Source organism: Sorex fumeus, unplaced genomic scaffold, assembly GCF_029834395.1.
Source record: "Sorex fumeus unplaced genomic scaffold, SorFum_2.1 ptg000019l, whole genome shotgun sequence".
NCBI classification, from domain to species: domain Eukaryota; kingdom Metazoa; phylum Chordata; class Mammalia; order Eulipotyphla; family Soricidae; genus Sorex; species Sorex fumeus.
In genome coordinates, this window is record NW_026606076.1 from 13,777,114 (window position 1) to 13,792,644 (window position 15,531).

The following is a 15,531-nucleotide window of genomic DNA, read 5'->3' on the forward strand; positions in this document are numbered from 1 at the left end:
TTAAACTTAGGGGTGGAGCATCCTTTGAAACTTTGTGTGTGTGTGTGTGTGTGTGTGTGTGTTGTGTACTGAAACAGCATTGTCATTTGATATAAAATCTAGAAAACTCAGGGTGGGAGTCTTAGGAAATGGCACACACCAAGCTGACCAAAGACTTAAATTCAGGGGATTCTCAAGGGGGAAAGAAAGAGGAAAAAATGATGGCAGAGGGAGTTATGTTAAATATAAATTTTTTTGTTCCTATGTCTTGCCGAAACCCCTCTCGGAGAGCCCGGCAAGCTACCGAGAGTATTCGATATGCCAAACACAGTAACAACAAAGTCTCCAATGGAGACGTTACTGGGCCCGCTCGAGCAAATCGACGATCAACAAGAGGGGGCCTTATGTCTTGCCAGCTCTCAGGATAGAACAAAAATTCAGCCTGTCATTGAGGGGATTAAATGATGCAGAAATTTAGATTTTATATGGAATCTGCCTTGGCACCACAATATTTTCTCAGTGATGAGCCCAGGGATCCATCACTAATAAGAAATTGCTCGGCTGAAGAGTCTGCCCAGCGCCCCTTTCACATCCTTGTTCCTCAGGCTGTAGATGAAGGGGTTCAACATGGGGGTGACCACTGTGTACATCACCGAGGCAATGGCACTGTTCTCGGAAATGTCAGTCGCGGCAGAACTCAAGTAGACTCCCAGGCCTGTGCCATAGAACAAGGAGACCACGGAGAGGTGAGAACCACAGGTGGAGAAGGCTTTGGACCTGCCCCTCCTGGAGGACATGCGCATTAGGGAGGAGACTATCTGAGAGTAGGAGTAGAGGATGCCCCCGAAGGGAATCATGCCCACAAGTGCAGTGACCACATACAAGAAAATGTTATTGATTTCTGCATCTGAGCAGGCCACCTGGAGTACTTGAGCCAGTTCACAGAAGAAATGTGGAATCTCGGTGCCCACACAGAACGTCAATTGTGCCATCAGGAGAATATGAACCAGGGCAACCCAGAAAATGACCAGCCAGCATAGAATCAGCAGCTGGACACAGAGGCGGGGGTTCATGATGACCATGTAGTGCAGGGGGTGGCAGATGGCCACGAAGCGGTCATAGGCCATCACACTCAGGAGAATATTGTCCAGTCCTACAAATAATACGAAAAAGTAGGCCTGTGTGAGACATCCGATGTAGGAAATGGCTTTGCTGTGCATCTGGATATTCACCAGCATCTTGGGGATGGTGGTCGAGGTGAAGCAGATTTCTGTGAAGGACAGGTTGGAGAGGAAGAAGTACATGGGGGTGTGTAGGCGAGGGTCAGAGATGCTGGCCAGGATGATGAGCAGGTTCCCCAGTACGGTGACCAGATACATGGACAGGAGCAAGCCAAAGAGGAGGGGCTGCATGTCCGGATCCTCAGAAAGTCCTAGGAGGAGGAAGTATGATGCATCCGTCTGGTTTGATGCTTCCATGGAACTTGTAGGAAGAATAGAAAAGGTCACTCAAGGTTGAGTGAACAGAATGTGCAGATTCTTGATGGGGCGGTGAGTTTGGTCATTTCGGGGGAAATGAGAGGGTAGTGAGAGATAAGATGGGGAATTTCGATCACGGGGCTTAGGAACTGAGTGTGTAAGGCCCCGATGAAGTTTTTTTTTTTTTACCAATCCCTGATGAGCCTCTCCAGCAGTCATTTTGTTTTGTAGGTGGGTGAGGGATTGTGGCCAGTTGGATCACTGGGTTATTCCAGAGACTGACTTACCTGAGTGTGCGCACATAGCAGGTGCTCAGAACAAGCAAGATTGGGGTATGTGAGAAGGTTGATACCAAACACATCCACTGAAGCAGAAAACAATCCTTGTTCTCAGCACACACCTGCATATATAGAGACATAAGTTTAATAAAGATGATGAAGTGCATCGATTGGAACAGAGAGTGGAGGAAGCTTGAGGCTGACAGCTTGGGACTGAATCTCGACTCGATACCTAATTGGCCCCTGGTGAGTCACTGCATTTGTGCCTGGGTTTCTAGTGGTCACAATGGGATAATTCATGGTCCTTCTTCTATCAGATTGTCAGGATGGTTCAATGAATTCATGCTTTAGAGAGCATGAAGAGTCATGCTAGCGTGCACAGCCTTGGGATTTCTAGACAAATCTTCAAGTGCTATGTGGAAATGATCACCAGCAAAGCATGTAGTGGATAATACAAAGTTGGTAGGAGACTCTTATTAAATGCTCTCTCTACCAGAAAGAAATGACAACTATGTGATATGTCAAAAGTTTTAACTCATAATACTGTGTGGACATAGGCAATACCTCAACATACGAATGAATAAGACCTCAGTATACCATGTGTAGGACATGAGCTTACATAATGATAGGACAGTTAGATCTCAATTTAAAAGAACTCTATAGAGTTTTATTGATTAACTTTTGTTCAGCAAAATATTTGAATATCTGTCACTGTCACTGTCCTCCTGTTGTTCATCGATTTGCTCGAGCGGGCCCAGTAACGTCTCCATTGGAGACTTTTGTTGTTACTGTGTTTGGCATATCGAATACATCACGGGTAGCTTGCCAGGCTCTGTCGTGCAGGTGAGATACTCTCGGTAGCTTGCCGGGCTCTCCGAGAGGGGCGGAGGAATCGAACTCAGGTCGGCCATGTTGACTGCGTGCAAGGCGAATGCCCTACCGCTGTGCTATTGCTCCAGCCCATTTGAATATAAGATATACTTATTTCAGAAAACTTGAAGACAAATAGAACTTTCCCAGTTGGCAATGAATTATTCAAGGCTTCTTGCTTAAACTTATTATGCTCATCATTTTATAGCCTACAAAACTCAAGTGATATCCATAAAATGCATACAAATAAATTTCAATCATGAAAAAGGATTAACATTTGCCCATTGTTTTGTTAAAAGAAACTTGGGAGGGGCACTGCAATATTACAACATTTTTCTTGCGTGCGCCCGAACTGGGATCGATCCCAGGCATCCCATATGATCCCCCCTGAGTACTGCTAGGAGTGAGTCCTGAGTGAAGAAATAGGAGTAACACCCAAGTACCATTGGGTAAAGGTAAAGGTAAAGGCCCTCCCGTTGATCGTCGATTTGCTCGAGCGGGCCCAGTAACGTCTCCATAGGAGACTTTGTTGTTACTGTGTCTGGCATATCGAATACTCTCGGTAGCTTGCCGGGCTCTCCGAGAGGGGTGGAGGAATCGAACTCGGGTCGGCTATGTTGACCGCTTGTAAGGCGAACGCCCTACCCGCTGTGCTAAACAAAGGAACAAGCAAAAATTACAAAAGACACTTAGATTTTGCTGATAGCCTTATCTTTACTATGGAAATTGGTTCCAGCCTGCAGCTGGAAGTTGATTCAAGAAAGCATTGACTAACAGAGAACTCTGTGTGAATATGCAGCTTTACCTGTGGATGTGGCTTCGAGCAGTAGTTGTTTTAAACCAGTTTTATTTCCTTTTGAGTCACACCCAGCAATGCTCAGGCCTACTTCTGGCTCTGTACTCAGAAATTACTCCTGGCGGTGCTCGGGGGACCATATGGTATGCCAGGGATTGAACCCAGGTCGGTAGAATGCAAGGCAAACGCCCTCTCTGCTCTGGCCCTAAACCAGTTCTTTCAGAAGGACAACTTGACTCCATCCCTTATGGAGCATGTGAGGGATATGGCTAAGGGAAGCTATGTGAGTTGCCTATGTTTTTAAAAGAGGCAGAATAGGGCTGGAGAGACAGTAGAGGTTGGATAAGGCCCTTGTTTTGCATCAAGCTCACTGTAGTTCAAATTCCTGCACCACATAAGATCCCTGAGCACCAAAAAGAGTGGTTCCTAAGCATAAAACCTTAATACTGCTGGGTGTGACACCCCCACCCTCCCAAGATGATATAATGACACAATTCCATGGAGGAATGCATAGAACCCTATCTGATTAATAAATCACTGGCACTGGTGCTGTCTTCCCATTGTTCATTTATTTGCCCCAGTGGGCCCAGTAACATCTCCATTGTGAGACTTGTTGTTACTGCTTTTGGCATTGAATACATCATGGGGAGCTTTCCAGGCTTTCCCGTGTGGGTGAGATACTCTTGGTTTCTTGCTGGGCTCTCTGAGAGGGGTAGAGGAACCGAACCCGCGTCACCCAGCTCGGCTGCATGCAAGGCAAACGCCCTACCTGCTGTGCTACGGCTCCAGCCCTAATAAATCACAACTATTTTTAGTGATATACTTATTTCAATGGCGCTTTTAAATTTAGCACCATCTGTCACCTCCAGAGTAGCATTCATTTCTTGATATGCCTTTGTGATGAGACAGCTAACAACGGTTGGAAATCACGATGAAGTGATCAGTCCTCAGTAAATGTGGCACCTTCCTTACCTTCCTTGATTGCCACCTGATATTTCTGTTACGAACACAGTGGTGACACACGTCCAGGTCAGCTACACCTACTTGTTGTCATTGCTCACAATGGTCTGGAATCTTTATGACTATGTGCGGCATATCCACAGAGAAAATCAACCTGTGGTTGAAATATAAAAAACCCCCATCAACCCCCCCAAAAAACCCCCAACTTTGAAGATTGAGAAAAAATAGTCCAGCGTATCATATACCTGTCAAAGGTCTACAGATTCACTGACCTCAGCACAACAAGGAAACAATCTCATCCCAAGGGGAAAGGAATTGCAAAGTCACTCCTCGAGGAAGACATTAGGATTAGTGTCAGGCATATGAGAGCGTTCATCCTCACTGATTAGTAGGGAAATGCAAATAAAAATCACAATGAGCTGTCACCTCACATCAGGGAGAATGACTTATATAAACTTTCCTGTGTCGGAATGTGGTGAGAGAGTAATCCTCCCTCATTGCTGGTGGAAATGCCATGAGACCAAGCTTCGAGGGAAAGCATTAGGAAGATTCTTGGTTATAAATCATCTAAATCATTCTAGAACAGCTATTAAATCTTAAATTGTTCCATAATTATTGAAATTATTGTTATAATAAAACAGAGAAAAAGGGTTGATACAAGCCAATTAAATGGGCAAGTGAGAAACATCATTCATTTGGGTTGCATGACCTTTAAAACCACCTCATGTAATAAGCCTATTCTATGCATTAGTTTCATGATGATCTATGATAACTACAAGAACATACAGCAATATAATAAAAAGATAATTACAGTAAAATCTCCCTGGAGAAATGTTTATCAACAGAGCTTATATCTCCTGATTAAGAAACTCATTATTGATTCATAAGTTCACACACACAGAAGCGTGTTGATAAATGATACAAGCATTAAACATTAAAAATCCTTTGTAGGGGCCAGAGAGATAATACAGTCTGTAGGGCGTTTTCCTTGTGTGTGACTGATCTGGGTTCGATCCCCGGCATCCTATATGGTACCCCCCCAGCACCGCCAGGAGTAATTCCTAAGTGCAGACCCAGGAGTAACCCCTGAGCATCGCGGGGTGTGACCCACAAAGCCAAAATAAAATCCTTTGTTAACAAAAAATTTATCCTAAGAGCTGAGGAGTCACAGTGAAAACTTAAGTTTTTTGTAAGAATGTGCCTATCACATGAAGAAACATTATTTACCTAAATGATACATAAGCACATGGGGCAATGGTACAGTTAAGAATGAAAATATAGGGGTGGAGCAATAGCACAGTGGGTAGGGCATTTGCCTTGAATGCAGCCAACCCGGGTTTGACTCCCAGCATTCCATATGGTCCCCTGAGTACCGCCAGAGGTGATTCCTGAGTGCAGAGCCAGGAGTAACCCCTGTGCATCGCAAGTGTGACCCAAAAAGCAAAAAGAAAAAAAAGAATGAAAATATAATTCTGACAGGGAGTGAGATATATTATAGATGTCAAATTAGACTATTGGACGTTTGATTTGTATGTTTGTTTGTTTTTGGGACTTGCCTGGCCCTGCTCAGGCCTATTCCTGGTTCTGCACCAAGAGATCACTCTTGGCAGGGCCTAGGGTGCTGTATGGGTTTCTGGGGATAAAATCCAGATCAGCCATACACAAGGCGAACACCCTTTCACTGCCCCATCCCTCTGAACCACACCTAAAAATTACGTTATGAAGCAATAATACCTGAATAGAATTATTTAAAATAAAAAAATATTGCCTTCAAATAACATCATACTATAGTGATAGGGAAGTGAGAAGACCATAAATGAAAATCAGAGAAGAATATCTTCTGACGTTATTACTGTTTCGTAAAATCTGCATTCTGGAGTCCTCTTCCAGGTCATGCACAGACAATAATTTGATATTTTTGATTATGACCACTCACCTGATGGAGTGCCTTAACTCTGTTCACATGGGCTCCTGCCCACAATCACCTTTCAGAAAACACAGAGTAAGCCGAAAGAAACCATTCAGGGGTCCCAGGTAATCATCTGCTAGTACAGAGTGAGGGAAGGATGAAGACAGCTACCAAAGTGCAGAGAAGATGCACTGGTGGTGGGATTAAATAGATGGGAGCAAAACAGACATAGTGCTTGTCTTGGTGGTGGGTTAGTGACCTGGGAACAAAGAGGGTAGACAAGGAGAGTTTATCCATTCAGGAACATCCTGAGGCCAAGTCTCAAAGGTTCCAATTAAAAACAATATTCCTCTAGCTACTCTATGAACAAATTAGTTCCCTGGGAAGAAGGAAGAACAATGAAATAGAAAGTTTTCTAAACAATGAGATCTCCCTGTGGGATATTTGTGGGTGCGTCTTATTTTTTTCCATCAATTTGGAGCTTGTTTTCTCTCAGGTATGATCTCACGGTGAAAGATTCTCCCAAAGAGAATCCCCCTTGTGGCAGAGGGACACCAATTAAAACACTTAAGAGCAATTTTGTAGAGCCCAGGGTCTGCACCAAAGATGACATCCAGCATATTGAAATGTAACAACACAAAATAGAAAACACAAAGCTAAACCTAATCATCAAACTCCCCATCATGATTAGGTTATTCCATAGGCATAGCCATCTGTGACAGGTCTTATGATTTATAATTTAAAGTTGAATAACAGACAGAGAGAGGTTACACCTGTTGTCTTATAAAAGGCGTAGTTTAAATTGGTTGGGGTGTCTGGCTTCACACAGATAGGAAGAAAGAACTAAATCTAGAGAGATTTCTCAGTAAAAGCACATGCTTTCATGCAGGTTCCTTGGGTTTGATCCCTGGCATCAATGGTCTTCTGAGAGCTTCCAGAAGAAACCCCCAAACACTTCCAGGAGTGTTCCCAGAAATAAAATTTAAAAAAAGAACTAATCGACATTGTGTCAGTCAAATTCATTTTTTCCTGAACAGAAAAGATTCACCCAAGTTAGATAACTGCACACCGAAACACTTAAATATTAAAATTTAATTTGTATTTTTTTTTGCTTTTGGGGTCACACCCAGCGATGCTCAAGGGTTACTCCTGGTTCTGCACTCAGGAATTATTCAGGGGACCATATGGGATGCTGGGAATCAAACCTGAGTTGGCCGCGTGCAGGGCAAATGTTCTACCTGATATTATCTCTCTAGCCCTTAAATTTGTATTTTAAAATTAAAATATGTAATTTAATGATTACAAGAAACTTTGGAAGAGAAGTCCATAATAGCAAGCAAATAATTTAACAACATGTATAAAATAACATATATAAAATTAAGTAGTGGTAACTTCAAATACATATACATTTATGGCAAAATTTATATAAAATTTGATTTTCCTGTTTCATTGATTTGTCATTGCTTACAATACTCCTTGGGCTGGTGTGATAGCACAGCGACAGGGTGTTTGCCTTGCACGCGAACGGTTCGGCGGACCCAGGTTCGATTTCTCCTGTGATTCTGATGCTTCTTCCCTCTTCTGTGTTTTAAAAGTCCTACAAAGCTCTTCAGATCAGTGATTTCTGATTGGATTACTTTCATATTTTCTCTCTCTTTGGTTGGACTCCAGTCTCTTCTTCAAAGTCATTACCATGTTGTTACTTTGAAATCTCACCTGGATCCATAAAACTCCCTGAATATCTGCAGAAATTCTGAAAGGGGAAAAAGACATAAGACACTTCATTTCCTCACTTTAAATGACACTTTAAAGTATTAGTGTTCAAGATAGTGTAATAAAGAAATAAACTCAGTGGCAAGGCATCATCCAGGGATTAAGATATCTTCAAGGATTTGACCTATTGACAAAAAACATTAAAGCAAAAATTAAGAAGTGAGACTTCACTACACCAATATATCTGACAATTGCTTAAAATCCAAAACATACAAAGCAGTCAAAAAGTTCAACAACATTTCACTTACTCACTTAACTTCCCGTTAGTCGTCGATTTGCTCGAGCGGGCGCCAGTAACGTCTCCATTTGTCCCTGTCGCGTGCTAGTGTTGCCCAATGGCATCTGTTCGCTCTGGGAAAATGAAGGGCCTCAAACCGATCGTTCATGATCTTGACGAAGAAGTCTGACCATCAGGTAGGTGGGCGGCCACGCGGTCTTTTGACATCCCGTGGAATCCAGTCGGTAACAGCTCTAGTCCAGCGGTCGTCTTTAAATCTCATTACGTGACCAGCCCATCTGATTTTCGACACCTTGGCAGATGAGACAGCGTCCCTGATTCTTGATCGTCGATGGATGTCAGAACTCCGGATTCTTTCTCTCATTTGAGTGAACGTGATATTCCAAGCATAGCTCTTTCTGATCTTCTTTGGGAGACCTGAATAGCGTTCTCATCTTGTTTGCGTAGGGCCCAGGTCTCTGAGGCATATGTTAATGCAGGAAGAACAGTGGAATCAAAGAGATGTGCCAGGAGCCGGAGGTTCTTCGTCCTCTTAGCTATTTCTTCGACGTTCTTGAAGGCGTTCCAAGCCGCTCTCTTCCTCCTGCGCAGCTCGGGTGCCAGGTCATTTGTCATGTTGACCTCTCGATCTAGGTACACATAGCTGTTGCATTCGGAGATGGTCATTCCGTTGAGAGCGAATGGGGCGTCAGTAACGAGGCTGTTTCTCATAAACATTGTCTTCGTAAGATTCAGCTGTAGTCCTACCTTTCCACACTCACGGTCAAAGTTGGCCAGCATTTGTGCCGCTTGGCTGATGTTTGGTGTTATTAAAACAATGTCATCAGCAAAGCGGAGGTGGTGTAGTTGCCGACCATCTATCTTCACTCCCATTCCTTCCCATTCCAGTCGTTGCATGACGTTCTCGAGGGTGGCACTGAAGAGTTTCGGTGAAATGGTATCACCCTGCCGAACCCCTCTCTTGACATCAACGATCACTTCTTTGTAGAATGGTGAGATCCTGGTAGTGAATCCGCAATATAGCTCACGGAGGATCCTGATGTATTGGGCCTGAATGCCCTGATTGGCTAGGGCTTCAATGACCGCTTCCATCTCAACAGAATCAAAGGCCTTCTTTAAATCAATGAATGTTAAACAGAGCGGCATCTTGAACTCCCGAGAAACCTCAATGAGCTTGGTTATAGTGTGGATATGGTCGATGGTGCTGAATCCTTTGCAGAACCCGGCTTGCTTGCATGGTTGTCCTTCATCTAGTGTTCTGCTAATCTTATTTAGGATGACTCGGGTGAACAACTTGTAGATGACAGACAATAGGCAGATTGGGCGATAGTTGCCAATGTTATGGATGTCTCCCTTCTTGAACAGTAGTACGGTCTTGCTGGTTTTCCATTGGGACGGAACCTTGCATTCAGACAGGTAGCGAGTGAAGAGCCGAGCCAGTGTATTGATGAGTCCTGACGGCAGGTTCTTCAGGTGTTCAGGTCTGACCTTGTCTGTGCCGGGTGCTGTTTGTTTCTTTACCGACGAAATGGCGTGTCAGATTTCGGAAGGGAGAACGTTGGGAACGACATATCCATCCTGTGGAATTTGATATGTCGGCAAGTGGACATGGCTATCAAAGAGGTGACAAAGGGATTCTAATCAGGAGCCCCACCTTACCCTGCCCTGTCTGCTTCCATAAACCACCCAGGGATCGAATTGCGCACAGGAGACCCACCCTACCCAGATAAATACCCCACTGGCAGACTTCCACTATCGACACTACTTCCACTACCCAGCCGTCGCCACACTTAAGGACGCTTTCTGGACCCGCGCGGCTGCTTTGCGGCCGCGCGACACATCATAAGACACTAAATACCCATCTTCCGGAATTGTCATACTGTATTTGATAGGGTTCAAATATGGTAACACCTACAAGGGTGATTGGAGGTCACCCCAAAAGCCTCTATCCCTCTCGGAAAGACTGGCAAGCTACCAAGAGTATTCTGCCTGCACGGAAGAGCCTGGCAAGCTATCCGTTGTGTATTCGATATGCCAAAACCAGTAACTACAACTGGTCTCATTCACCTGACCCTGAAGGCTTCACCGACATGGCAGCACTGACAAGGATGAGAAAGGAGAGGCCAACAAAATCTCAAGGCCGACCTAGGCTGCCACAACGAAGGAAGACAAAAATGATCGTCTGTACTTTTAATGCACGTACGCTAGCATCAGATGCATCCATTGAGGACCTGATGGTACAAGCGCGGATGATCAAGTACGACATCATTGGTCTGACCGAGACAAGAAGGCATGAATCTCACCATGCCATTTTCGACACTGGAGAAGAATTGTTCCTCGGAACATGCGATAAAAGAGGTGTTGGAGGCGTCGGTGTCCTTGTCAACACAAACTTGGCCAAGAGCATTGATTCATTTGAATGCCTAACAACCTGAATCGGACGTTTACATTTGAATAGATGTGGCTCACTGCCTGCAGTGTCTATCTTCGTTGTCTACGCACCAACATCTCATTATGATGAAAGAGAAATCGAGAAGTTCTACTTGGAGCTAGAGAAGTTCTATAAAGAAGACCACACCTTCTACAAGATCATTGTGGGTGATTTTTATTGCCAAGATAGGACCGAGAAGATCAGCTGAAGAACTTCACATCGGGACCCATGGCCTAGAATGGAACGAACAGGGTGAGAGACTGTCTGAGTTCATCATGTCGACCAAGACCATTCATGGTAACTCACAGTTCCAGAAGGCAGAATCTAAACGATGGACATGGGAGTCTCCCGGTGGATGATTCCACAACGAAATAGACCACATCATATTCAATTGACGGTTTTGCCTGACCGATGTTGCTGTTGTCCCAAAATTTCGAATGGGATCGGACCACCGTCTACTTCGTGCAAAATTCTACTTCACAGAGCGGGGAGAAAGGGCTGCAAAGTTCAAAAAGAGAACTCCCAGAATGACCACCAACTGGGAACTCTTTGGTACTATTGCGGCAACATGGGAAGATGCATTGTTGACAACATTGACGAGGAATACGATCGACTGGTTCAGCACCTCCATGAATGTGCGAGGAACGCCAAGAAAGAGATAGCCACAAAAAAACGCCTGTCTTCGAAAACTCTTGAGCTAATTCGCCAGCGTGGTTTGGCGCATGCCTCAGGCAACCGCAAGCTAATGTCCGAGCTCGCAAAGCAGTGCAGAGATGCGATCAAGGAAGACCTCAAAGAGAGAAGAGCAGAAGTACTGGTAGATGCGGCAGAAGCCGGGAAAAGTATTCGTAAGGCCCGCCTGTCCTTCGCCAACTACAAGACCAAGATGACTGCCCTCCGACGTCCTGATGATCCATCACATCCTCCAGAATGGCAATGGAGAAGATTATCCATGACTTCTACTCAAATCTCTTTGATAGCCATGTCCAACAACATTTAAAAAAGATAAATTTTAAATTTTAATTTAAAAATTCTGTGATGTATAAAGTGTTGATAGTTGTGTATTAGGCATACACTATTTCAACACAAATCCCACCACCACAGTTCCCAGATCCCTGCCCACAAGCCTCACCTCATTCTTGCTCGTCAACTTGACAGGCACATTACAAATTTCCATTGGCTGCAGCTTAGATTTCATGTTTTCAGTGTTGTTAAGTTTGTTTTTTGGTCATGTGGCTATCTTCCTTACTCATAGTCCTCCTTACTCATATCACTGGCATAACTGAAGCCCTGATGTCTGTTCACCTGCTCTTTTCTTCTCCCTCAATTTCTTTCCTTGTCTGTGTTTTTCTCTAAACATGAGGTCAAAGGTAATCAGGGAATCCCTTCTTTGCTGTGGTATATTTCCTCATCTTGTATTCTATATATCATAGATAAATGAGATTATCTTGTTTAACAACAACCTTTTTAAAATGGGAAGAGGAGCTGAACAGACTCTTCATAAAAAGGAAATATAGGTGGTATTCGGCCAAGTGAGTGTTTAAATTTTTAATTATCAGGAAAATGCAGATAAAATAATGATGAGATATTACCAATGACATATAACAGTATGAATGCCTACTTCAAAAAGTCTATAAATCAGGGATAGAGAGGTAGTACAGCAGTTAAGTGCTTACATTACAAAAAGTTGGCCCAGATTCAATCCCTAGTACTTCTTAGGGTCCCTAGAACACCACTAGGAGTGATATCAGAATGCAAAGCCAGGAGTCATACCTGAACATATCTGGGTGTGACCCCAAGATAAAAATGCCTGAAACTCACCAGCATTTTTGTGGGTTAGGAGGAAATGAATCTTCCTTGGCTATTGGATGCAGAGGGCTACAAACTAGCCCCACACCATCACTATCAGGAGGAAATGATTCAGTCCAGTAAGAATCATGTAAAGATATTAAAATTTACCCTTTATGCTTGAGGACCCAGTCAGGATGGAAGATGTGTGCTGAAAGTATATAAAGAACTAAACCTCTCAGTGTCTGTATTGCAAACCATAATGCCCAAAAGTAGAGAGTGAGTTTGGGGAATATAGTCTGCTTTGCAGGCAGGGGGATGGTGGGAAATGGGGGTATACTGGGGATATTGGTGGTGGGGAATGTGCACTGGTGGTTGGGGTTGGTATTTGATCTTTGTGTTATTGTAACCTAAACATGAAAGCTTGTAACTATCTTACGGCGATTTAGTAAAATTAAAAAAAAAGAACTTAAAAAAAACAACTAAAAAACAAACCTATTAAACCTTACCCTTTACCCTGTTGTACAAGAGAGATGATGGAAATAAACTCATTTTCTATTCTCAAGCTTGTTTTTTGGTATAATTCTTCAATTCTTCTCCCATCACTAACCTCTTTTTCCCTGAAAATTACCACTGAGACCTCTGCCTTATTTGTGCTCTGATAATCCTTTCTTTATGCACAAAATATCACAGAAAATTCTCCTTCCTCACCGAATCACCTAGAGAGAAGGGCTTATGCTTTTGTACAAAAACTTCCAGGCTCTGGAATGAAGACAGGCTTGTTTACCAAGAGAATCGAATTGAGAGCCCAGAAATAAAGTCTCAGAAGAATGGACAGTTAATCTCTGATAAAGGGGAAGGGTATTATGAAGTGCAGCAACGAAGGCCTCTTCAGAAAATGAGGTTGGTAAAACTGGATAGCAACATGCAAAAAAATAATCAAAGAGAAAAAAGTGGATTCATATCTCATACTATACACAGAAGTGACTCAAACCTGGGCTGGAATCAACCAGCAACATATCACTGGATAGAGAAACTTGGTCAACTTGTTTGGCTAAGTAGCACCACAAGTGTCCCCTTGTACTGCTTGGGAGACCCACACTAGCACCCCCAAAAATAAGTGATGGAAGGGGTATAATATAAGGAAAGGAGGAAGGAAGAGAGGAAGGAAAGAAGGAAGAGAAAGAATAAAGGACAAAAATCATGACATTTTCTTAGGCAGTTTATTACTACAATAACCAGAACAAGTCTCATCTCCAATTCAGATTCTACTATTGAAATTGACAATCACATCACGATGTCATGAAAATCAGAAAATCAACATCAAACCGCTCAGAGTCAGTTAGACTTGTTAGGGTCCAGCTTAGTCTCACTTCTTTCTTTTGCCAAGTGGAGTAACTAAGATAAATAATAAGAAAGGTCCCAGAAGATTGCTTTGAAGGTATCTGGGGCCATCCATAAGAAAATTACACCTTGAGTTGACTGGAATAGCCCAGGGACCCATCATTGATAAGAAATTGCTCGGCTGAGAATCCTGCCCAGCGCCCCTTTGACATCTTTGTTCCTCAGGCTGTAGATGAAGGGGTTTAGCATGGGGGTGACCACCGTGTACATCACCGAGGCAATGGCACTGTTCTCAGAAATGTCAGTCACCGCAGAACTCAAGTAGACGCCCAAGGCCGTGCCGTAGAACAAGGAGACCACGGAGAGGTGAGAGCCACAGGTGGAGAAGGCTTTGGACCTGCCCCTCCTGGAGGACATGCGCATTAGGGAGGAGACTATCTGAGAGTAGGAGTAGAGGATGCCCCCGAAGGGAATCATGCCCACAAGTGCAGTGACCACATACAAGAAAATGTTATTGATTTCTGCATCTGAGCAGGCCACCTGGAGTACCTGAGCCAGTTCACAGAAGAAATGTGGGATCTCGGTGCCCACACAGAACGTCAACTGTGCCATCAGGAAGATATGAACCAGGGCAACCCAGGAAATGACCAGCCAGCACAGAAGCAGCAGCTGGACACAGAGGCGGGGGTTCATGATGACCATGTAGTGCAGGGGGTGGCAGATGGCCACGAAGCGGTCATAGGCCATCACACTCAGGAGTAAATCGTCCAGTCCTACAAATAATACGAAAAAGTAGGCCTGTGTGAGACATCCGATGTAGGAAATGGCTTTGCTGTGTGTCTGAATGTTCTGCAGCATCTTGGGGACGGTGGTGGAGGTGAAGCAGATGTCCACAAAGGAGAGGTTGGACAGGAAGAAATACATGGGCGTGTGGAGGCGGGAGTCAAAGATGCTTGCCAGGATGAGTAGCAGGTTCCCCAGCACGGTGACCAGATACATGGACAGGAACATGCCAAAGATGAGGGGCTGCATACTTGGATCCTCAGTGATTCCCAGGAGGAGGAAGTATGATGCATCTGTCTGGTTTTCTGCTTCCATGGAGCTTGTAGGAAGAATAAGAAATGGTTAAGAATGTTGGGCTGAGTGAACAGAATGTGCAGATTCTTTTTATTAAAATTTTTTTTTAATAGTGAGACATCATGAGGTACAGTTGTAGACTTACACATTTTTGTGCTTGGGTTTCAATTATATAATGATCAAATACCATCCCTCCACCAGTGCCCACTTCACACCACCATGCATCCCAGTATCCCTCCTGCCCCCCATCCCCCCATCCCACCCTGGCTCTGTGGCAGGGAATTCCCCTCTGTTCTCTCTCTCCTTTTGGGTGTTGTGGTTTGCAAAAGGAACATTGAGTGGCAATTATGATTGGTCTATAGTCTACTTTCAGCATGTTTCTCCCATCCTGGGAGGGTCCTCCCAACACCTTTATTTGGTGTTCCCCTCTTTATCTGAGCTCCCTTTTCCCTAGTATGTGTGGTTGGCCTCCAAGTCATGGAGTAGAATTCCTGGTACTAATCTCGGCCATTCTTGGGTGTTAGTTTCCTATTTTGTTACTTTATGTTCCCCAGATGAATGCAATCTTTCTATGTCTATCCCTTTCTTTCTGAGTCATTTCGCTTAACAT

At 43.9% G+C, this 15,531-nt stretch overlaps 2 protein-coding genes across 2 annotated transcripts; both read right to left on the reverse strand.

Moving 5' to 3' along the window:
• Nucleotides 1–521: 521 nt before the first annotated feature.
• On the reverse strand, nucleotides 522–1,457 carry LOC130021940 (olfactory receptor 7D4-like). Its single transcript, XM_056112683.1, has one exon. The coding sequence runs from the start codon at nucleotides 1,455–1,457 to the stop codon at nucleotides 522–524; it is 936 nt and encodes a 311-aa protein (XP_055968658.1).
• A 12,546-nt stretch (nucleotides 1,458–14,003) lies between these two features.
• LOC130021941 (olfactory receptor 7D4-like) lies at nucleotides 14,004–14,942 on the reverse strand. Its single transcript, XM_056112684.1, has one exon. The coding sequence runs from the start codon at nucleotides 14,940–14,942 to the stop codon at nucleotides 14,004–14,006; it is 939 nt and encodes a 312-aa protein (XP_055968659.1).
• Nucleotides 14,943–15,531: the final 589 nt, after the last annotated feature.

Bases quoted from the DNA above. Each gene is read 5' to 3' on its own strand.
- LOC130021940 (XM_056112683.1), bottom strand. From the start codon at position 1,457: ATGGAAGCATCAAACCAGACGGATGCATCATACTTCCTCCTCCTAGGA.
- LOC130021941 (XM_056112684.1), bottom strand. From the start codon at position 14,942: ATGGAAGCAGAAAACCAGACAGATGCATCATACTTCCTCCTCCTGGGA.